Here is a 24,008-nt window from a genome sequence, read left to right on the forward strand (position 1 = left end):
GCTGGGAATAGAGCACGTTTTGGGAGTCTGGTATCAGGCATACAAATGTGTCCTGCACACCAGACCTAACAGGTTGTAATTAGGGCCTCAATACATGGTACACTGACCTTGGAGAAGATGTGGACATTCGTTCACTTATCCTGCCAGTGGATTTAGAGAATTTTGTGGAGACAGTGTTGATGGTCTAGTCGGTGCTTTTGAGATGCCTGCTACAAATAATCCATGAAATAATCCACAGCATTCAGAAGGGCAGTGTTCAGTGTTGCTCTGTAGACCATGAGGTTGAACTCTTGACCTTCAAACACTTTTCCTTGATGACCAAGAGACTGTGCTGGCAATGTTGAATATCATTATTAATGACTGCCTTTGCCAAGTGGTGGCCCTTGAGATTTGGGATGCAGAGGGTGGTGTATAGCAGAAGCAGATTGATAGAAGACCTTTGTTTTGATTAAGTGCAAGACCCATAAACATTATCACATTAATTTCAACACTTAACACTGCTTGGAAGAGTTATTTGCAAAAAAATTAAACTTTATTAGAGGCAAGTTGAATTTATGCATATCTCAGAATAAGATCTCTAAATCAAGAAAAAACAAAGTTGCTGGTGCTTATTGTAATCATAAATTAAGTGAAACAATACCTATGGCTGTTTTTTTTGCACCAGGACACCAATAAATAAATTGAAATTTGAAATTCCACACCTAAAGATACTATAGTGCTTTGTTGTAAAAAAAAATTCTAACTGCCAAGTTGAAGTGGGCAGCGATGTTGAGTAAATTTGATTTCTATTCATAATGCTTGACCTGAAAACGCTTGAATGCCAAGTGATAATTATAATCCCTCAACATTTAGAAAGTAAGCAAACAATACTTTATTAACATATCAGTGCAGTGAGATTTGGTCACAGAGGCACAATTATGATTTAAATCAATTATAGGACAATTACATTAATTACTGCTTTCAAAAGCATAGGATTTGATTATGGACTTTTTTAAATTTATTGTATTTTAAATACAGAAACGCCTTTCCTCTTTGATCTAAAAGCAATTGTGGGTCACTAACAAAACAAGAAGCTGCTGCTTTACTCACAACTGCTGTTTATCTACAGGTAAAAGATCTGACGTTGAACTGAAACACTAAAATCCACTAAATGTTTGAATGCAGAAACAAGGTCAGCCTCACAACGAAGCTGTTGACATTGTTTATTTTTAATAAAGTCACATGACCTAAAGGAAGCCGTTTGGGGAGTGGAGGTGGGATAAAGCTCAAGAATGGTGCAAGCTGTCACTCTGAACTGAAATCACAATATTTTGATATTGTCCGTCTCTCCTGCAGGTTAGCAACTGCACCGTATGATCTTGCAAATACAGTTTTAGCTGGGCAAACTAGCAAAGGCAATAATACATTACAGCACAAAGAAAGGCAAAACATTTTAAAATAACAGCATGTTTCAACATAAATTTCAAAACCAATAATCGAGAAACCAGACAGGTAAGAGGAAGCATAAATGCTTCAAATGAGACAATTATTGTGCAAAACTGTATCTACTGGCCATTTTCCTCTTCGTCGTTTATAAAGACCACTTTGAACCATAATTTCTGGACTTCAGGCCTACCCTCAAACTTGCTGCATTCTTAGATGTGCAGAGAGGGTGCTGATTGGTGGCAGTGATACTTCCAGAAGTTTCAAACTCACAGTAAGGTAACTGAACAGTCAGGCTGTGTTTTCAATATGAAACATTTTGTACAGTGAAGTCAGATTCTAACATTTACATGGATTTGCACAATGTCCTTTGTCATAATAAAGATAGCTTCTATATGCAAAAATGTAGTCCAGCTCAACTCCTAAATGGGGCAAATTACTTCAAAATCACATGGTAGCCTTCTGTATTTTCAGCTGTAAAATTTAAAAAAAGAATATGGTATCATTCTGCTTATCACAAGGCTACATTTACAAACTGCTTAAGAAAACAATTACCTTTTACTGTGCTGATTACAAAGCAACTTTCATCTTGGAGGTTGTGAACCATCTGTAAAACAATTTTTCAGAGAAAGTTACATCTAGGTCAGGTATAGAGTCATCGAGCAATACAGCACGGATACAGTCGCTTCGGCCCAATGGGTCCATGCTGACCATTGGTGCCCACCCAGCTAGTCCCAATTTGCTGCGTTCGACCCATATCCCTCCAAGCCCCAGCCCCACACGTACTTACATGTATATTTGCACTCAACTGGAGGAGTTAGTTAAGGTAAACATTCCATACTAATTAAAGGGTTATCCTCATTTCATATTGCTATATCTATCCAACAGTCTACCTGGACTTCAGAAAGATCTTTGACAAGGTCCCACACGGAAGGCTGGATAGAATTCATGGGATCCAAGGCAAGTTGACAAATTGGATCCAAAGTTGGGTTGGTAATAGGAGACAGAGAGTGACAGTGGAGGGTTATTTTTGTGATTGGAAGCCTGTGACCAGTGGTGTACCACAGAAATCGACGATGGGACCCCTAATGCTTGTCATACGCATTAACTGCTTGGTTGGAATGATTCAACTGGTAAGTTTGCAGATCGCATGGAAATTGATGATGGTGCTGACAGTGAGGAAGATGGTCTTAAATGACAGAGTGATATTGATCAGCCAGTGAGTTAGTGGAGCAACGGCAGAAGGAATTTAATTCCGGTAAGTGCAAGGTGATGCATTTTCAAAGATCTAACAAGGGTAGGACATACCCCAGGAATGGTAGAGCTCTAGTGTGCATTGAGGAACTGAGGGAGCTTGTCTTACAAGCCCATAGATCCCTATAAGTAGCAGCACAAGTAAAGTGGTAAAGAAAGCATACGAGAGGTTTTCCTTCATTAGCCATGGCTTAGAGTACAAGAGCATGGAGATCAAGGTAGAACTTTAGAAAACTTTTGATTCAGCCACAGCTGGTGCACTGCATGCAGTACTGGTTGCCATACTATAGGATGGACGTTACTTCACTGGAGAGGGTGCAGAAGAGATTTACCAGGATGCTGCCTGGATGGAACATTTCAGTTATGAGGAGAGACCGGAAAGGCTGGGTTTGTTTTCCTTGGAGCAGGGGAGGCCAAGGGAGGTATCCAATAGAGATGTACAACATTATGAGGGGCATAGATAGGGTAGGTAGTGAGAAACTTTTCCCCATCATGGAGACATCCAAAACCAGAGGGCCTAGGTTTAAGATGAGAGAAAGAGGCTTAGGTTTTTGAGGAAGATTTTTTTCAATCTAAGGGTGGTTTCAATCTGGAAAGTGAATATGGTAGAGGCAGGTACTCCCATAGCATTTAAGTATCCGGATGAGCAGTTAAATCGCCAAGGAATAGAAGGCTATGGACCAAGTGCTGGTAAATTGGATTAGTATAAATGAGTTTCTGATGGTTGGCATGGACATGGTAGACTGAAAGGCCTGTTTCTGTGATGTATGACTATCTGATTTTAGGTATTCCAGTTCATTTTAACTTGCAAATATCAACAAGCGAATCAATATTGTCTAAATGTATTCCACGTAGGAACCCACAGAGAAAAGAAATCTCCATATAAATGAGGCTTGAGATAAAACCAGTTCCCTAAGAATAACTGGAAGTCTTCTCTTTCAAATTCAACATTCCCCACTGAAGGTGAAGTTTTTTTAAAACTAAATGCATTAGGATTAATTGGTACAATTCCCTTTGATCCCACTCCAACTAATACTAGTCCTCTGAATGGCCGTTCAGGCAGGTGGTGAAAAATCACATGGCAAGGTTTGAAGAGGAATAGTAATAGGAGTGACAAAACACAATTATTTACTTGATGGATGGTGTGGGAAAACGATGACACCAATTAATTAGAAATAAGTGGACTGTCTGGGAGAAATACAACATGATGAGGCACGCTGTTACAACACAATGTCATGCCAACAATGAAAGAAGCAGTTATCTCATTACAGATAGATCATACTATATTCAAGATGACTATTGCAGTTAATCACACTGTCATTTTTGGTACTGGGATGGGGATGAGGAATTTCAGAGTTCAGCTGAATCACACCAATAAATTAAATAAGACTGAGTTGAACTCCATATCCCATACTTTTGGACAAATTACTCATTTCAAGATATGACACTATTGCACAAGTTGTTAAGGCCATTTTCTTAAAAGGAATTGAGGTTATGCAGAAGAAGAAAGGGAGAGACTGGTGAGGAAAATACAAAAGGGGAATAGTCAACTATTAACCAAATAAAATTGAGAATAATCATCCATTCCCAAAAGAACTTGGAACTGAATCACAGCTTCGATGAATCCTTTTAGATAAGCAAATAATTTTGGAGTGCAGACATCATGTAGGAAACAAGTAGCCAGTCAGTGTAAGGTCCCACAGACAGCAATTAAACAGATGAGAATATCAGCTTTAGGTGTCAGTAGAAGGATATGCAGTGGCCAGGACCACAAGAAATCTCCTCCACCCTTAAAATATTGTGTCCACTTGAGTTGTGAGTGGTTGAGGATAATGTGCATTCTTAAAGACATTATATTACCTCAAAAATAGTAGGCCATATAGCCCCTGGAGCTTGCTCCACTTCACAATAAAATCAAGGCAACAACTGTACCTTTTACACTTTCTTGCTTGATCCTCCCTGATAGCTTTACTGTCCAAAGACCTGCTGATATCAGCACTAAATATATTCAAAGATTGAACCCCCCAAAGTAGAGAATTCCAAAGATTTGCAACCCTCACTGAAATTTCTCATCCGCTTTGACTTATTCTAGATTCTAAGGAGGAAACAATCTGAACATCCACACTGTAAATCCCTCTCTGAATACTGCATGTGAAATTCTCTCATTGGACAAACCCCTCATCTCAGGTATCAACCTAGTGAATCCGCAACAGCATCACCTCCAAGTATATCTTTACACACAGATCAAAACTGCCCGAAATGTTCTTGATCTGGAACATGCATACATTTTTTCATGGTTTAAATCCATGATCCACAGACTCAGGCAAGTGTATTTCCACTGAACCAATGTTGATGTTTACATATAATTACAAACAGTTCCAATCCAGCTCTGTCTTGAGTCATGACAGTGGCAACGGTTATTAGTATCAATAAATGATTTTCAGATTTGTCACTTACCTGATCACTGACAAGAACATGAATACCTGTAGGACCCTGTCTGTAAACCTGATTTATCTGATTTTGGGATATACTAAAGATAGTTGCAATCTTTTTGGAAAGTTCTGCTGTTGTCAGTTCTTCCAGGTAGATGGCATGATACACTGAAAAGAAAGCACAACAAAAAAGGTTTTTAAATGGACCCAATCTTTGTGTGGTCCACCAACTCCTGCCTGATGAAAAAAACACTAAGTACACAATAGTTAGAACTTGTATGGTACAGGAGTACAGTGGGAATGTTACCAGGAAGTAATCCAATAGTCTGGAACTGTAAATTTAAATATTATTATGGCGGATGATAAAATTTGAATTTAATCAAATAAGACAAAATTTGTAGTCAGCAACTAGCTGTTCATGTTCGTTGTTAACCTAAAATAATTGGGATTTCCATATCTTTGATCCTTCCAGTGGGAACTTGTGGGAGAAAGCTGGTCCAATCTTTTATGACATGGCCCTACAACAAGGATGTAAGATCAGCGTTGTTGTGGGCCCAGTTAAATTCTGATGCCCCATCAAAGGGGGAGAAAAAGTATCCACCTGCCAAACAGGGTCCTGCCTTAGCCAGAGCTGTCAAAATCTTAGCTTCTGAATGCTTCAGGCATTTAATAAACATTCAAAGCCAAAAAAATCTAAATAAATATTGAGAAGTCTGAATGATGACAGAAGTTGTTTGTCTCAATCCCTTACAGCCAATGCCTTCCACTCCATCAATGGGAAGCTCACACTGCACCAAACCTGACCGGCACAGAGTGTTGGGCAACTGGAAGCATGCAGAGCAGCAACTCCCGGATTTCCCCACTTGTACATCCAGAAATCCAGAAGTCACTGAGGCAATTAGAAGTGTCAACAGTAATGGTGACCGTGAGCTACCAAAATGTAAAACAAAACTGGTTCACTAACAACCTACAGGAGACGAAACCTGCTATCCTTACTTAGTCTGACCCTCAGTAATGATTTGACTGCATCAAAGCACTGGGAAACAAAAGTGCAAGGAATAAAATTACTCGCCATCAGATTCAGATATGACAAGATAATGGTTGATCATGAAAATAAAAAAAAACAAAATGGAGATGCTGGAAATCCGAAATAAAAACAAAGTTCTGGAAACACTCAGCAGGTCAGACAGCATCTGTGGAAAGAGAAGTAGTTAACATTTCAGGTTCAAGACCCTTCATCAGGACCAGGAAAAAGAAAATCCCAGTTAGTTGTCAGAAGCAGTGAAGGTCGGAAGGAGTGGGTAGAACAAGGGGAAGATTTCTGTTAGTGCAAAACCAAATAGATTGATGGAGCCAATTAGAATAGCAATTACAAGCACATAGTGCCTCTTTGTCCGTGTAATATGTTGTTAACAATGAGGCCATGGGCATAGCTAGCAGGCCAGATTATATAAATGGAAAAAGAAAAGGAAGGAATGGCCAGTTCTGATACGGACACAAAGAAACAGTTACCTACATTGGAAAATCTGACAGTCTTGAAAGCTGCAGGGTGCCCAAATGAGTAATGAGTTGTTGATGTTGGAAGTGGGATAGTAATTGAAATGTAGCCAATTGAAATGTCATCCCTGCAGACGTTCCAGATAAACAATCATCCAATATGCATTTTGTTTCTCCAATGCAGAGACCACCACATTCTGAGCACCAAGTGCATAACATTAGATTGGAAGAAATCCAAATAAATCACTGTTTCAGCTCAAAGGGCTATTTGGGTTCCTGAATGGTGGGAAGGGAAGAGGCAAAAGGAAGGCTGTGCACAAGGCAGGAGAGGAAGGTGGGGACAGAAGAACAGATTAGGGAATCACGTAGGGAGTGATAATGGTTGTTCAACCAAACTGATTTGAGAAGAACATAGTATTACGAAACATAAAAATACTTGAGACACTTGCACCACACAGCCAACTGAATGCTGGCTGCACTTTGTCTCAATGACAGTGAAGTTATTGCTCAACAAGTCTATGAAACGGCTCTCCCAAAATACAAACTTTTTAATCATTTAATTAAGATTTGGCTGGTTTTTTTTTGTAACGGGTCATTACAAAAGAATGGTTTGCTAGGCCATTTGAGGCGACTATGAGTCAACAAGGGTTGAAAAGACCCAGTGTTCTGACAATCTAGCAGGTTTATAGTCACCATTATCAATGTTATATTTTTATCACAGCAATCAGATGACATGGTGGGATTTGAACTGCAGGCTTACTAGTTCAGCATTAGTACAGGACATAGTAGCATAACTGATTTTAGTAGCTGAATTCTGGGCTGCACAACTCCTCAATCCTTAGGCACTGCCATGGAATCAGAGTTTTAGCAGGCATTAAACTTCAAATAAGAGCACCACCAAGAACTATTGTATCTTAAAGATATTCAAAGCATCTACAAAAAAATCAAAGGGATCTTAACGTAAAGTAAATTTACACTAAGATTCCTATTCATTGCATTCAATCACACATTCATTGAAGCAGCATTTAAGGTTTGGGCACGTGACTACAAGTGCAGCAAACAATGCAGTGCATTCCAGGAAATCCTATTGCACAAAACAAAATATAGCTTTTATTTGACGCAAGAAAGAAAATGCTGAAAACACTCAGCAGGTCAGGGTGCATCAGTGGAGAGAGAAACAGAGTTAAAATCACAGATTAATGACCTTTCATCAAAACCAGAAAATGTTAAAAAAATTAAACTTGAGCCAAGGAGAAAATGTACATGTGCATGTGTAGAGGGGAGAAAGAGAATCAAGTGAATTCAAGTAAAGATCTGTAACAGGGTAGAGAGACCAAGTGACACATGGTGGTGCTGACTTATAAAAGTGGTAAAGACCAAAGGTGCACCAGGGAAATGGCAAATGGAAAATGTGAATGAATCTGAAATACAAGGCAAGAGAGAAAGAAAAATCCGTGTTGGAAACCTGAGATACATGACTGGAATGGCCGATTATTTGAAACTGTTGAAATGGGTGCTGTGTCCTGAAGGCTGCAGTCTGCCAAACAGGAAGAGATGCTATTCCTTGAGCTTCACTGGAACCACCAATTACTGGCAAGAGGTTTATCAGGTGTGGATTCAAGCAAACTGATGTATTATTCTATTGCAGTACTACAACCATTTACACCTTCTTCTCTTAACTTTATCAGCACTGTTAAACCAGCAGCACCATCACCACTTGCACATTCAGCCTTCCCTAGTCTTCCCCTATTGCAAATATTCCTGTTTGTTCTCTCCTTCACCCCACCCTCCCCACAGCCCCAAACATTTTCTCTGTAACCTTTCATTTCTAACCTTTCCTAGTTATGATGAAAGGCCATCAACCTGAAATGTTAACTTCTCCATAGATGCTGCCTGACCCAAGTATTTCCGGCATTGCTTGTTTAGCATCACATCTAGTGTCAGAGATCTAGTGCACATCTAGTGCATCGCAATTTTTACAACTGTCAATTGATAGCATCATTGAATTATTGCACTTAAATGACAGCAGGACTTTTTTTTACTTCTCAACACAAATGACCAATGTGTACATGCTCCTCATAGGAGAAAATACTTGTAAACATAAGTTGCAATCATACAATTGCTGGAGCTCAGGAGCCAGCCTCATAGAGTCACACTGCATGGAAACAGACCCTTCAGCCTACTGTGTCAGCTGAGAAACATCCATTAACACTAACCCCCTTTTATTCTCCTCATATTCCCCTCAACTACCTCCTAGATTCTACCACTCACCCATACACTAGTGGTAATTTAAAGTGCCTGAACCAATTTCCAGTGTATGGCTTATCAAGGCTATGCCAGCATCTAGCAGATCAATTCTGTCATTCTTATCTTTGCCATTGTTTCCACTTGGTCTTGCAAATTATTCTCTCAAGTTCTTCAACTCCCTTTAAAAGGCACCAATCTCTTTCACCCTTACAGACAGTAAACTCTGGATCCTAATTACACTCTGGTAAAGTTTTTCTTCACATCCCCCTTTTAATTTTTGCCCACAATTTTGAACGTGTGTCCTTTGATCCTTGAATCATCCACTAATAGGAACAGCGTCCATCTAAACTAGTCAAACTTGTCCACCTCAATCCAGCCTCCTCTCAACCTGATGCAGGGTCTCATCAACTATCCCTTTGCCTCCACGGATGCTGCTCAACCTGCCAAGTTCCTCCAGCAGTGTGTTTATTATGCTCCAGATTCCAGCATCTGCTTGTGTCTTTTCTCAGTCTTCTTTGTTCCATGCTGAATAATTACAGCTTCTCAGCCAAAACTTGCAGTTGAGATCCCTTATTCCTGGAATCATTCGAGTAAATGTTTTCTTGACACTCTAGTATCTTCATATCCATCCTCAACTGTGGCAACCAGAATTGGATGCAGCAAACTAGTTGTGTCTAACTAGCATTTTGTGCAGGTTCAATATAACCTGCTTATATTTATAATCTTCTTCAAATTATAAACCCCAGGATCCCAGCTTTACTAATACCCCTTAACAACCCCTTCCACTCTCAAGGTTTTATGCACAATGGACTATTCACCCAGTATATTATATAAGAATCTGATTCCTAGAAATTAGTCTCCCATTTCCTATTAAAGTTATACCGACAATATGCAAAAACTTCAAGTCAAGAATGAGAAAAATATCTAAACAATCCATTTTCCCCAGAACTTTCCAAAAAAGGTAACACAAAAATACTTACCATATATTGCACGACTGTCACCCTCTCCATTTTCACTATCTTGTGATCCAACCAGCTGTGAAACGTTTCGTGCACGTTGATTTTCTTGGCAGACGTAGATGGTTAACCTCGGTCTCACAGATCTGTATCAGAAAATACAATTTTACACCAAAGACAAAAAACTGCAAGATGGACATTTGGTGTACCAGTTCCCTTGTAAATGATAAGTGACCACCTTAATCAATGAAAATACAATGTAAAGCCACAATCCTGGCAATCATTGGCTCAATTCTTTAAACAAAAGCCCATTTATCTTCTGTGATGCATTCATTAAGAGGCCATATACTTCTAAAACAGTTCTATTAATAATCCCCTATTAGGATATATCTGTGACCAACTATGCTCAATATTCTCCTTTACTCGTGAGGATGATAGCTAAACTTCACAAAGTTGATGTTGACAGCAAATAGCCTCACGTGATGAAGGAGATCATACTCAGTCTCATTTCTTACCACGTTGTGGGCACATTGCACCACAAATTCTTTGCCACAAAAGATCAAGAGAAGGGGATAGCGTGTAAATAGAAAAGCTAAATTACAAAGCTATAACCTGGAGGCTCAAAAAAAGTTTAAAAACCAAAGATTTTAGGGGAAGGGGCTTAAAACAGCCTTTATTTCTAAATCATAGAAGGAAAAATAATTTGAAACAGTAAACGGTAAAGTAATTCTGGACCAAATGGAAATTCAAAACAGCAGTGACAGTGTGGTATTGATTGAGTAAGGTGCAAAAGATCTTCTCTCCAGCCCATTAAATGAATTGCTTTTCTTATAACATTGTTGCATTACTAGCAGGAGATAAGGGCTCTTGTTGATATGAGAACAGTGGTAACACCCTGAACAGACTTCATTCTTAAAGTAATAGTCAAGTACTAAGCAAAAAAATTTGGTGCAAGATAGGAAAATGTCTCTGGTGACAGCTTGACAAGAAGAATGCTTTTGGTGTTTGACCGTTTCAAAGCTAAAAATATCAATACAATCAGCTCCTTACAATTCAATGCCTTTTAATTTGAATGATAACTGTATATTCCAATACCTTTACAACACATCTGTTTAAAAGATAAATACTAATTATGCATAAAGACCCATTTATAGGAGAGAGTAAAGCCAAGGGTAGTTCAAATGGGATATATACAAAGCGCTGGAAATACCCAGCATGGCAGGCAGCATCTGTGGCAAGGGAAAGAGCTAGCGTTTCAGGTCAAAGGTTCTTCATCAAAACTATTCTGATGAAGAATCTTCCACCTGCAATGTTACTTGTTCCTCTTTCCACAAGTGATGCTTGATCTGCTGGGTGTGTCCAGCGTTATTTTTACTTCAGATTTCCAGCATCTGCAGTTTCTTGATTTTGCAATTTTTCATTTCAAAAGGGATGCACTCAACGGAAAGAACATCAAGTAAATGGGGATAAGATTTATGGATAGTCACAACGGAAGGTGTTCAGTGGTGAAGATCAAATCTGGAAGAGAAAATTGAGATTCTTCTCTTTAGAATAGCAAATGGTAGGATGGAAAGAACAGAATTTAAAGAAAATACCAGTAGAGATTATTCAAATGCATCATTCTACACAATTAAAACTTTACTGATTTAAAATAATCCCTGAGCACGTTCTACTACTATTACTTAACATTTTACTCTAGAATAATTTGCACACACAAGTTGCATTTTCAATGCAATGGCACTGAGTAGTCATAGGGCAAGTTAAACTCCTTAAATGAAAATTAGGGGTCTCATAAACAGCCCATAAAACCACTGGCACTGTCACATTGCTCTATTAGAGACATTTAATGCCCCATGCATAACTTTTAATGGCCCAGCCAAACTTCACGTTTTTGATTTAATGCCATAGTCGCATCTCTTCCACTATGTGACGTCATGACCAATTTAGCAGCGATAAGAAATAGAAACGGCGAGTCGGTGCATGGCAAGATGCAGTGGTTAAGCTAGACGTAATGCAAGAATCACAGTCATGGGAGAAAATTGGGTTAGAAACAAGGAGACAGGGTAACAAGGGTCAGGGAAACTGGGAGCTAGGAAACGAGGTTAGAAGAATGGAGAACAAGACAATGCTTTGGGTAGAAGCAGGAAGGGAGGAAGAAACTGAGCTGGGTGTTTCAGGTGAGGTGAGGCCTTGAAGAAGCTAGGCCCACAGTGTCCTGAGGACCATTTGCAACATCATGTGAAATGAGTCAAAAGAGTGGATAGAAAATTGGTGAGTGAAATTATCAAACCCTATTGATGGATAAATGAAAGATTGCTTCCAATGGGGATCAAATGGAGATCAAAGACAGAAGAAACTGGGATCCTCATTAAGCATCTAGTTTCTCATTTGCAATGACAAGCACCAACGTGGAGAACTGAGATGGAGGAAGAAAGGTGGAGGAAAGGTGGACAGAAGGGATCATGTTGGTTAAGATGAGGGGAAAAAATTGGGGTAAATTACATTAACAGGAATGTATTATGGGCCCCCTCATTGCAAAGGAAAAATTAGCAAACATAATAGAAGTACCAGTGGGAGGGCATTTGGAGACAGCATTCCTAACTCAAACAGATTTGGCATAATTATGAAAAAGGACAACCATCAAGAGTAGGAATTCAAGGTGGGGCATGGCTAATGTCAGTAAGCCAAGATACTTAGCAAAAATAGATAGGAAACAGCCTCTTGAAGGTAAATCAGGGCACTGGGAGACATTCAAGGAGAGCTCAAGTTTCAGAACAAATGTGCATTTATTAAAAGTGGGGAACTCCCAATTATAGGCTCAAACAGATGGTAAAGAACATATAGCTCAGGATAAAGCAAAAAAGGGAAGCTTATAACAAATACCAAGAACTCAAAAGCATGAAAGCAATGCATAGAAGATGTAGAGTGGAATTACAGTAGAGATACTGAAGGAAAAGAGGGCACATAAAGAATTATTGGCTAAAATAAAGAGGAAGATCAGAAAATGTAGGTCCTTTTAGAGACTAAAACAGAAGCCTGAACATGGAGGTAGAAGATGTGTCAAGTTATGAATTGTCTTCATGGAACATAAGAAACAAACAGGAGCAGGCTACATATGCCAACAAGTTTGTTTCACCATTCGATAAAGATTAAGGTTGATCTGATCTTAGAAGAGAGATGATGAAGGCATTGACAAGAGGAAGAACATTAAGAATTGAAAATGATAAACGTAGGAGAAAGATACGCTAAAGGATCTCTACTTTTAAAAGTGAAATTACAATGGAAATACAGAATGGCAAGAGAGTGGCAAACCTAGATAAAATGTGCATCATGCTCTTAAAAAAAAACAGAAAACAGTGAAGGTTCTGACCATCATTTTCCAATGCTCCTTGGCAACAGGCACAGTGTTGACACTGGATGGTAACCAATGTGGTACCATTAGAATAAGCCAATCAACTACAGGGCAGTCAGTCTATCGTCATATGGAGAGGGGAAACAAGCAAGGGAATACACAAATGGTTTGATACTAAGAATGGACAAACACAGAGATCTTGTAAGGCACATTCATGAATCTCTGAAGATAATTGAATAGGCAGTTAAGGTGCTTAAAACAGTTTATAGGATCCTTCTCTTTGTTGGCCAAGGCTCAGAATACAAGAGATCAAGTAGAATATTAAATAGGCCATAAGCTAGAGTACAGTTCTGATCACCATACCATACAAAAGAATGTTATAGAATAGAGAGGGTGCTGAGGGAATTTAGAACTATATTGTAGCTATGAGGACAGGGTCTTGGCTGGGTTTTTATTTTAGTAAGGAAATAGAAGAGAGATTTAAATGAGCATAAAATTATGAGTTCCAGACAGGTACACAGTAAAGATTCACTTCCATTTCCAGGACTATGAACATAGAACAGCACAGCACAGGAGCAGGCCCTTTGGCCCACGATGTTGTGTCGAACTAATTAAACTGGTAATTAAGTGCCTAACTAAACTACTCCCTTCTGCCTACACAATGTCCATATCCCTCCATTCTCTGCACATTCATATGCCTATCTAAGAACCTCTTAAATGCCTCTATCGTATCGGCCTCCACCACCACTCCTGGCAGCGCATTCCAGGCACCCACCACTCTGTGTAAAAAAAAAACTAGCCCCGCACATCTGCTTTGAACTTACCCTTCTCACCTTAAATGCATGCCCTCTGGTATTAGACATTTTGACACTGGGAGAAAGATACCAACTGTCTACTCTATGCCTCTCATAATCTTATAAACCTTCATCAGGTCACCCCTCAGGCTCCACCACTTCAGATAAAACAATCCAAGTCTGTCTAACCTCTCCTGATATCACATGTCCTCTAATCCAGGCAGCGTCCTGGTAAACCTCTTCTGAATCCTCTCCAAAGCCTCCACATCCTTCCTCTAATGGGGCGACCAGAACTGAATGCAATACTGCAGATGCGGCCTAACCAGAGTTTTATAAAGCTGCAACATATCTTCTTGACTCTTGAACTCAATGCCTCGACTAATAAAGGCAAGCATGCATACACCATCATTACCACCCTATCAACCTGTGCATCCACATTCAGGGAGCTATGGACTTGGATCCCAAGGTCCCTCTGCTCATCAACACTGTTAAGGGTCTTGCCATTAACAGTGTACTCTCTCTTTACATTTGATCTCCCTAAGTGCAACACCTCACATTCGCCCAGATTAAACTCCATCTGCCATTTCTCCACCCATATCTGCAACTGATCTATATCCTGCTGTATCCTTTGGCAACCTTCTACACTAACCACACCACCACCAATCTTTGTATTGTCTGCAAACTTACTAACCCATCCATCTACGTTTTCATGCAGGTCATTTATATATATTGAAAACACCAGAGGTGCCAGTAAGGATCCCTACGGAACACCATTAGTTGCAGACCTCCAACCAGCACAAGTCCCATCGACCACTACCCTATCTTCTACAGGCAAGCCAATTCTGAATCCAAACAGCCAGGTCACAAAAGATGCTATGGATCTTAATCTTCTGCATGAGCCTTCCATGAGGGACTTGTCAAATGTCTTACTAAAATCAATGTAGACAACATCCATAGCTGTACCCTCATCAATCACCTTTGACACCTCCTCGAAAAACTCATTAGTAAGACACGACTTGCCCTGCACAAAGCTATGTTGACTGCCCCTAATTAGGCTATGATTTTCCAAATGCCCAAAAATCCTATCTCTAAGAATCCTCTCCAATAGCTTCCCTATCACTGACGTGAGACTCACTGGTCTATGGTTTCCAGGATTATCCCTATTTCCCACCTTGAATAATGGAACGACATTAGCTACTTGCCAGTCCTCTGGGACCTCACCTGTGGCTAGAGAAGATATGAAGATCTTGGTCAAACCCCCAGCAATCTCATTTCTTGCCTCTCTCAATAACCTGGGGTATTTCCCATCAGGCCCCGGGGACTTATCCACCTTAATGTTCTTTAAGAGACACAACACTACCTCCTTCTTAATCTCAAAATGCCCTGGCATATTAGCACACTCCGCACAGATCTCATTATCCTCCATGTACTTCTCCTTGGTATATACTGCTGCAAAGTACTTATTTAGGACCTGGCCCACATCCTCCGACTCCAAGCACATGTTCCCACCTTTATCCTCAAGTGGTCCTATTCTCTCCCTAGTTATCCTCTTGCTCTTGATGAATGTATAGAATGCCTCAGCATTCTCTTTAATCCTATTTGCCAAGGACTTTCCATGGCCCCTTCTGGCTCTCCTAATTCTCTTCTTGAGTTCTTTTGTAGCTTCTTTATAATCTTCAAGGGCTCTGTTTGATTTTAGCTTCCTACACCTTACATATGCTTCCTGTTTCTTCTTGACTAAATTCACCACTTCTCTCAACATCCAATGTTCCTTTACATTGCAACCCTTGTTCTTCCTTCTACTGGCCAAAAGTGGGCAAGTGGGATTAACCTCGAGTCGATTTTTGACTGGGACGAACACAATGGCCTCCTATGCCATGTATTTCCATCACCAAGAAAACTTTGTCCCTCAATTTTGATAACCCATCATCTTAATCACTCTACAGCCTATGAAGTACTTTTGAAATGTTGCTTTTTTCTAATGCAAGGGACAGCAGTTTGGCAGGGCCCACATTAACAGAGTTGGGAGAGCTAATCTTCCTCCTCTACATACCACAAATTTGTAAAACATTCCATCATTTTTCAGTAGTTTTTTTTTAAGGACCAGTGCATTGAACAGTTTGAAGAGTTATCTACTTTTTCAGTATTTTTCAGAACAGCACCATGACAGCTGTGGGACCACTTGACAAATTGTTCCATACTTGATTTCAGGAAACTGCCAGGCACACCTAAAAAAGGTGAGGTTAACATGGCTGCAGTCATTTCACCTCCACAATAACAGCTGCAGGATCTTACACATAGGATCTGATATAAAATCTGTAGCTTAAGACCAAAAATATGATTTTGAAATCAGTGCATACTGTAAGTAAGATGCACTGATTTCAAAACCATTAATGTAACTAACTAACAACGTGGGCATTTCCATTTACACTGATGTTAGAAATCAAACTCGAGATAAACAAATTTTGCCATCTTCTATTTAAACAAAGGATTTTAATTGGTTTCTGAAAAGTTACCTTGCTTTAAGTGCATTGAACAATCTAATCCCATCAGCTGAGCCACAGATCTGGACAAGATCATCTCGAGTCAACTTTAATAAATCTGAACCTGTGAAAAGAATTATTAGTGACACACAAATTATGGGATCTTAACACAGTCTAAGAATTATTTCAATGTTTTGACTTAGATGTGAACAATTTACTTTGGATTTTCTTGTTAGTTTTTGGTAATTTGGTCATACAACAGGATTGGCACTACAGATATTTACGTGTGACATATTAAGCAACTACCTTCTACTACCTTCTCAAAGTGGAGATGTTAATTGTGCCATTTATTGGAATTCTGATGTCAATTTTTTTTACTACCACCTTTCTCTTCAGATCAAAGTCCCGTCTACGACAGCTGAGGCAAACTGATCACTGGCAATTCAATGTTAAAATTCAGGTAGGGCTTTTTTTTTAAATTACTCCCATTCAACCCACAACTCCCACTAGGAGAAATAGATATTCATTCAGCATTTCCAAAGCTGGAGTGAAGAACAGAAACTCAATTCTGCATCCTGTATGGTTCCAGAAGTGCCACAACATCCTATTTCACATATTTATAACAGTTAGCATCACTTCATACTGGCTAACTACAGTTTTCTTGGAATGCAAAGATCAGCAAACAGTACCTGAGAAGTTTGAAAATAATCTTGCGTACGTTGAGAATCTATTCTTGTGCAACCATTGCTGGGCCTCCTGTATTGTTGCTGCTGGACAGAGTTGCTGGGGGGGGGGGGGGGGGGGGGGAGAGAAAGAAGTTATGCACAAAGGGTGACATTTTATTCATTTCAATCAGGGCTCCAAATATTTTGCTGTAGCATTAAGTCATTCCTGCCACAAGCCCAACCAATGTATAGAGCAAATTACTTAGGTGCTGGATTATAGCATCTATTAAAAATGTTCCTCCCAGATTTATTTATTAAATAGTCCCAGAGAAACAAAGGACTGCAGATGCTGGAATCTAGGTGAAAAAAACAAGATGTTGGAGGAACTCAGCAGGCCAGGCAGCATCCATGGAGAAAAACAGTCAATGTTTTGGGTCAGGACCCTTCTTCAGGACAGAAGATATGAAAAGGGGAAGCCCAATATATTTGGGGGGGGGGGGGAGCAGAGCAGTGATAGGTGGACAAAGGAGGGTAGGTGGGGTGGGTACAAGGTGGTGATAGGTAGATGCAGGTAAGAGATAGTGATAGGCAGGTGCAAGGGAAATGGGGAGAGCAGATCCACCAGGGGATGGGTCACAGGTATGGAGGCAGGTGCCCCATGGAGGGAGGGGAGGAGAGGAGTCCTCGGCCTCCTCCACTGCCAGAAGTCCAAACGCAAACTGGAAGAACAGCACCTCATTTTCCACCTTGGGACCTTACAGCCTAACGGCATGAACACCAATTTCTCCCACTTTAAGTAAACCAAACCCTACCCCCACCATGCCTCTTCCTTTCTTCCCTTTCCTAGCCTCTTTCTTTTTTCTCCTCACCTATTCCTTTTTTTTCTCCCTCCATCCCTTTGACCCATCCCCCGGTGGATCTGCTCTCCCCTCCTCCCCCGCACCTGCCCATCACTGTCTCTTACCTGCATCTACCTATCACCACCTTGTGCCCACCCCACCTCCCCTCTTTTATCCACCTATCACTGGTCTGCTTTCCCCCATATATTGGGCGTCCCCTTTTCCTATCTTCAGTCCTGAACAAGGGTCCTGACCCGAAACACTGACCGTCTGTTTTTCTCCACAGATGCTGCCTGGCCTGCTGAGTTCTTCCAGCATTTTGTTGTTTTTTTCAATTTAATTGGTCCTATTTGTTTAGAATTTCTGGTACCTCTTAAAACAAAAAAAAAACGAAACCTTCGAGGGCTATCACATCATACTTGTAACCATTTCAGGTCATGTTTTATCCAGAAAAGTGAGAGCTATATATTACATGACAACCATTTTACTTTGAAGTGGTGGTATTTGCAAGATCTTCATATGAGCAGTTTATTCTCAAATAAATGCTATTCAAATTTTGCTCATCTTAATCAGAACTTAACAAAATATCTGCTTAAAGAATCATGAACTTTGATGATGCAATCAGTTGGTCGTAAGATTTGCACTCATCAGCACATTAGAGCATTTGAAGAAACATTTGTGTTGTGTTAAAAAAAAGGTACTGTTCTTCCTACTAATTAATTTTACTACTTCAAGATTTGCAATGCAAAAATTATGCAAAGCACAGGTCGGCAAATTCACAGTTTTGCAAAGCTAACCAATTTAGAGCACATTGGAATCTGAATTTTGCAGGGTACAAAATAATGCAAAATATGATGTTTATCAGTTAATCAATAAAACAATAAAGATATAAAAACTATCCAGAACATAAAGTGTTGTTTGGGTTGTTTTGTTAAGTCCTAATTAAAATCTGATTCATAGCTAATGTTATCATGACAAATAACCAAAGTTTTAGTCAAGAAGATTTTACGGACCATCCTGGAACAGGAAAAAGGGATAGAGAGCAGACTGATTTAGGAACGGAATTTCAAAGTTCATGGCCTTGACATGTGAAGATACAGCCTAAAGTTTGAGTAATTATAATTAGGAGTCCTCAAGTGGCTAGAATTACACGACATGTCTTGGGTTCCAGGACTAGATGAAATTATAGAGCTAGGGAGGAGCAAGGCCATAGAGAAAATTAAAAGCAAGGATATTTTTATTGTTAAATAAATATGAGCCGTTGTCCAACCAAGAGCCAAGGAAGGTTAGTGACCAAATAGGTGATAGGTGAAGGAGGCTTACTCCAAGTCAGCATAGAGGCATGATTTTTGGAGGAAAGGTGAGGAATAACCAATCTGGAGCTAACAAAGGCAGGGCTAAGTCTTTCAGCCACAACAGAGTAGGTGCAAAGGCAGAATCAGGTGATTTTAAATGTGGAAACAAGCAGTTTTACCGACATGGATATAAGACCACATGATAATTCATCCTCAGATCAAACTTTAAACTTTGGTTGCGAACTTGCTGGTTCAATCTCAGAAGCCAGGAAGGGTGCCAAGGAACAGTTTACAGTGAATCATCGCAATATTTAGAACATGGCATTCATGCAAATACAATGTAATTGAGGAAAACTATTTTTCATTCTCAGAATGAGTCAGCACTTGAAAAGGCAGTATTGATGATGCATCCCTAGATGCCTTTGGGAAGGTGTGCCGTATTTTTGGTACTGAAGTACCTTGCTGCGCCATTTTGAACAGCAGTTGATGGACAACCACAATATAATAATATAGTCCAGAGTGGGTAAGAACGACCAATTTTCTTCCACAAATGATATTACTAAACTAGTTGGGATTGTTAATCAGACAGCTTCATAGTTGATTTTTTTTTAAAGACCTTCACAGGTTGTGGAGACCACTGGCAAGGCTAATATTTATCTGTCTATTCCTAACTACACACACACGAAAATAGCAAGGGTAGGGGCCCCTGAAGCTTTCCCGCCTTCAATATGATCATGGTTGACCTGCCTCAGACCGCCTTTCATCTGCTGTGTCAGTGCCCCATAGCCCTCAATTCGCCGAAGTTTCAAAAATGTATCTACATCCTCTTTAAATAACTTCACTAAACTTCAGCTCAGAGGCTTATAGAGGCAAGAATTCCAGATGCACCTTCTGCAAGAAAAATTCCTTTGCCTCTCAGTTATAAATGACTGTCCCCATGTCTTGTAACTATGTCCCCTCATTCTATACTCTCCCACTAATGGAGATATTTCAACATCTACCTGTGACAATGCCTTACAATCTTAATAGAAGCACCCCTCATTCTTCTGAACTCAAAAGAATGCAAGTCTAATTTATTTTAGCCATTTGTGATAGCATGACCCTCTCATTCCAGGTAGTACCCTAGTGAACCTCTTAGTCATACAGCATAGAAAAAGGTCCTTTGGCCCACCATGTCCATGCTGACCATCAAATAAGCATTTATGTGGTTCATAGCTTTCTATAACTAGGCAATTCAAGCGCTCATCTATATACTTCTTAAATGTTGCAAGTATACCCGCATGCACTGTATTGTATTCAAGATTCCAACCATCTTCCAGGTAAAAGTGTTCTTCCTCCAGTGTGGAAACCAGAACTGTGCACAGTACTCCAGCTACGACCTGACCAAAGTTTTATAAAATTGGACCATAACCTCCCTTCTCCAGCTCACAAAGGCAAGTATCCTTCACGCTTTCTTCACCACATTTTGGACCTGCTGCCAGCCGGGACATGCCCTCTTGTTGTTACTACCATCAGGGAGGAGGTACAGGAGCCTGAAGACCCACACTCAATGGTTCAGGAACAGCTTCTTCCCCTCTGCCATCAGATTTCTGAATGGTCCATGAACTCACGAACACTACCTCATTATTCCTTTTATTTTGCACTATTTATTTTTGTAATTTATAGTAATTTTATGTGTTTGCACTGCACTGCTATCGCAAAACAACAAATTTCACATCATATAAGTCAGTGATAATAAATCTGATAATGATCTTCACTGAACTGTACACTTAAGTTCCTCTATTCCTCAATACTTCCTAGGGCTCTACCATTGTGTACACCTTATCCTTATTACTCACTGCTTACAGGATTCCAATCACAAAAATAACCCTCCAACATCACACACTGCCTCGTATTACCAAGCTAATTTTGGATACACTTTGTCAATCTTCCTTGGATCCCATGGGCTCTAATCCTTTGGACTAGCCTTCCACGTTGGACTTTATCAAAGGCCTTAATAAAGTCATGTAGACAACATCAGCCATACTAACCTCATCAATACATTTTGTTAACTCTTCAGAAAATTTAATTAAATTGGTTAAACTGGATTTCCCCTTAAGAAAACCCTGAGAACTATCCTTGATTAATCACTGCCCTCTCAAATGCAGATTACTCCTGCCACTCAGATTTTTTCCCAATAATTTCCGTAACACTGATGTAACACTCATCAACCTGTAATTACCTGGCTTATCTCTGCTGCCGGAATTGAATCTAGGCATCACAGTTGCTGTCTTTCAGTATTTGGCACGTCACCTGTGGCCAGCAGAGATTTAAAAATCTGTCAGGGTGAGACTGCAGATTCTGGAATCTGGAGGAAAAACAAACTGCTGGAGGAACTCAGTGAGTCAGGTAGCATCTGTGGAGGGAAATGGACAGTTGACATTTTGGGCTTGCCTTTTCTTTGGCCACATGGAGCAGTCCATGTTCCAAACCTACTCCAGCACCACTCCCCAACTCTTTCTCCACTACACTGCCTCCTGCACCCATGTGGAACTCGTCAATTTCATCAACTTCGCTACTAACTTCCACCCTGCCCTCAAATTCACTTGGACCATTTCTGACACCTCTCACCCCTTTCTTGACCTCCATCTCATTCTCAGGAGACAAACTATCCACTGATATTTACTACAAATCCACTGACTCCTAGAGCTACCTAGACTACACCTCCTCCCATCCTGTCTCTTGCAAGGACGCTCCACCTATCACCTCCCAACCTCTGTCATTACTTCCACTCTTCCCTCCTCCATTTGCCAATCATCGCTCCTCACCTGGATCCACATCACATGCCAGTTCTTGCCCCATCCCTTCTTCTCATCTCCTTACACTGGCCAGCTCCCCACTACGCTTTCAGTCCAGATGAAGGGTTTTGATCCGAAATGTCGACTGTCCATTTCTCTCTACAGACCCTGCCTGACCTGCTGAGTTCCTCCAGCAGTTTGTTTGCTGCTCCTCTTCTCCCTTGCCTCTTGTAGCAGCCCAGAGCACATTTCAGCACCCCTGGGGATTTTCCCTCCAAGCCACTAAGACATCTAATATCTCCTACTTTTCAATGATAAAATGTTCTAGAATTTCACTGTACCCCTCCTCAAATTCTCCAACTACAATGTCCTCTTCATTAGTCAATATAAAATGAAGCATATTCATTTTAGATATCTCAAGCACAAATTGTCATTTTGGTCCCAAATAGGCCCTAGACTTTCCCCGATTACCCTCTTGCTCCTAAAATAACGTAGAAAACGCTTTAGGATTTTCCTTATTCTTGTCCATTAGTGATTTTTCGTGTCCCTCTGCTCTCCTATTTTTTTGTTTAAAAGGTGCCACCCTGCATTTTCTATACTCCTTAAGGGCTTGCTCTGTTCTTCAGTTCTCAATAAGTTTCTTTATCCCTTGATATCCAGGGCTCGTTGGATTTGCTGTCCGTAACTTCCAGATTTATGGTAACATGTTGACCCTGAACTCTCACTTCACTACTGAATGACTTCCATCTCTCATATCAGGACCTACCTGCAAGCAGCTGGGCACAGTCCACTTTTGCCAGGTCCTTATCTCTTTCCATAACTACCTTGATACTTAGAGGTATGATCACTATCACCAAAAATGCACTCCCACTGATAATTCAACCACTTGCTCAGATGCATTCCCCAAGATCAGGTCCACCACTATGCCTTTTCTAGTAGGACTATCTACCAACCCAAAAAGTTCTTCAGAACACACTTTAAAAATTCCACCTCTATCTATTGCTGACTGTTAGGAGGCCTGTAGTACACCCCCAGCATAGTGATGGCCCTTTTTTTGTTCCTAAGCTTGACCCATATGGTCTTATTTGAAGAGCCTTTGAGGATATCTTCCCTCATTACCGCAGTAATGAATTCCTTAAATCAATATTTTACACCTGCTCTGCCACTTCACTCTTCTAAGATCCTATCCCTTCAACCCATTTCCATGATATCTTACTCCCATATTCTGATCAGCATTCTTCTGGACAGCATAACCGTTGTTAAATAAAGGGGACAAAAACCAAAAGTACTCCAGATACCACCTCACCAACACCTGCACAATTTGAACAAGAGTTTTTTTATAAAACTGCCACCCCCTTGCAATAAGGGCCAATATGCAATTTGCCTTCTTGTTTATTTGCTGCATCTACCTGTTTCACGCACAACTAGATCCCTCCATATTCTACTTAATTGCAGTCTCTCTTCTCCACTTAGATATCAATCTGTCTTCCAATTCCTCCTACCAAAGTGCATGGCCTTCCACTTAAACTCCATTTGCTGAGGTTTTGCCCATGCATTCAGCTTATCCATAAGTGCTGTAGAGTGCTAATATGCTCACTGCATTACGCCATAGAGACAGAGTGCTACAGCACCAAAACAGGCCCTTCGGTCCCTCTAGTCCATGCTAACCTGATCTTCTGCCTAGTCCCATCTACCTGCACCCAGACCATATCCCTCCAAACCCCTCCCATCCATGTATCTATCCAAACATCTCTTAACTGTTACAATTGAACCCACATCTATCACTTCCACTGGCAGCTAGCTCCACACTTGCACCACCCTCTGAGTGAAGACATTTCCCCTTGTATATTTCGCCTTTCACCCTAACCGATGTCCTCTAGTTCTAGTCTCACCCAACCTTAGGGGATGCCCTCCCATCTACTTCTGTGTCAACAACAAACCTGGATACCTTATGCTTTATCCCCTCCTCCAAGTCATTAACATAGTTAGTAAATA

At 40.3% G+C, this 24,008-nt stretch overlaps 1 protein-coding gene across 2 annotated transcripts in view; it reads right to left on the minus strand.

The window, feature by feature from the left end:
• Nucleotides 1-507: 507 nt before the first annotated feature.
• The window catches only part of LOC127574184 (upstream-binding protein 1-like), a 78,630-nt gene continuing 55,129 nt past the window's right edge, over nt 508-24,008 (minus strand). For both annotated transcript variants that reach the window (XM_052022972.1, XM_052022971.1), the window contains 6 exons: nt 17,127-17,220; nt 16,471-16,561; nt 9,833-9,954; nt 5,134-5,276; nt 1,978-2,029; nt 508-1,896 (listed from right to left, as the gene is read on the minus strand). In XM_052022972.1, the coding sequence (XP_051878932.1) occupies nt 1,859-1,896; nt 1,978-2,029; nt 5,134-5,276; nt 9,833-9,954; nt 16,471-16,561; nt 17,127-17,220 (540 nt within the window). In that variant the 3' untranslated portion in view covers nt 508-1,858. The remainder of the gene's footprint in view (nt 1,897-1,977; nt 2,030-5,133; nt 5,277-9,832; nt 9,955-16,470; nt 16,562-17,126; nt 17,221-24,008) is intronic.

This window comes from Pristis pectinata, chromosome 9 (genome assembly GCF_009764475.1).
Source record: "Pristis pectinata isolate sPriPec2 chromosome 9, sPriPec2.1.pri, whole genome shotgun sequence".
Lineage (NCBI taxonomy): Eukaryota > Metazoa > Chordata > Chondrichthyes > Rhinopristiformes > Pristidae > Pristis > Pristis pectinata.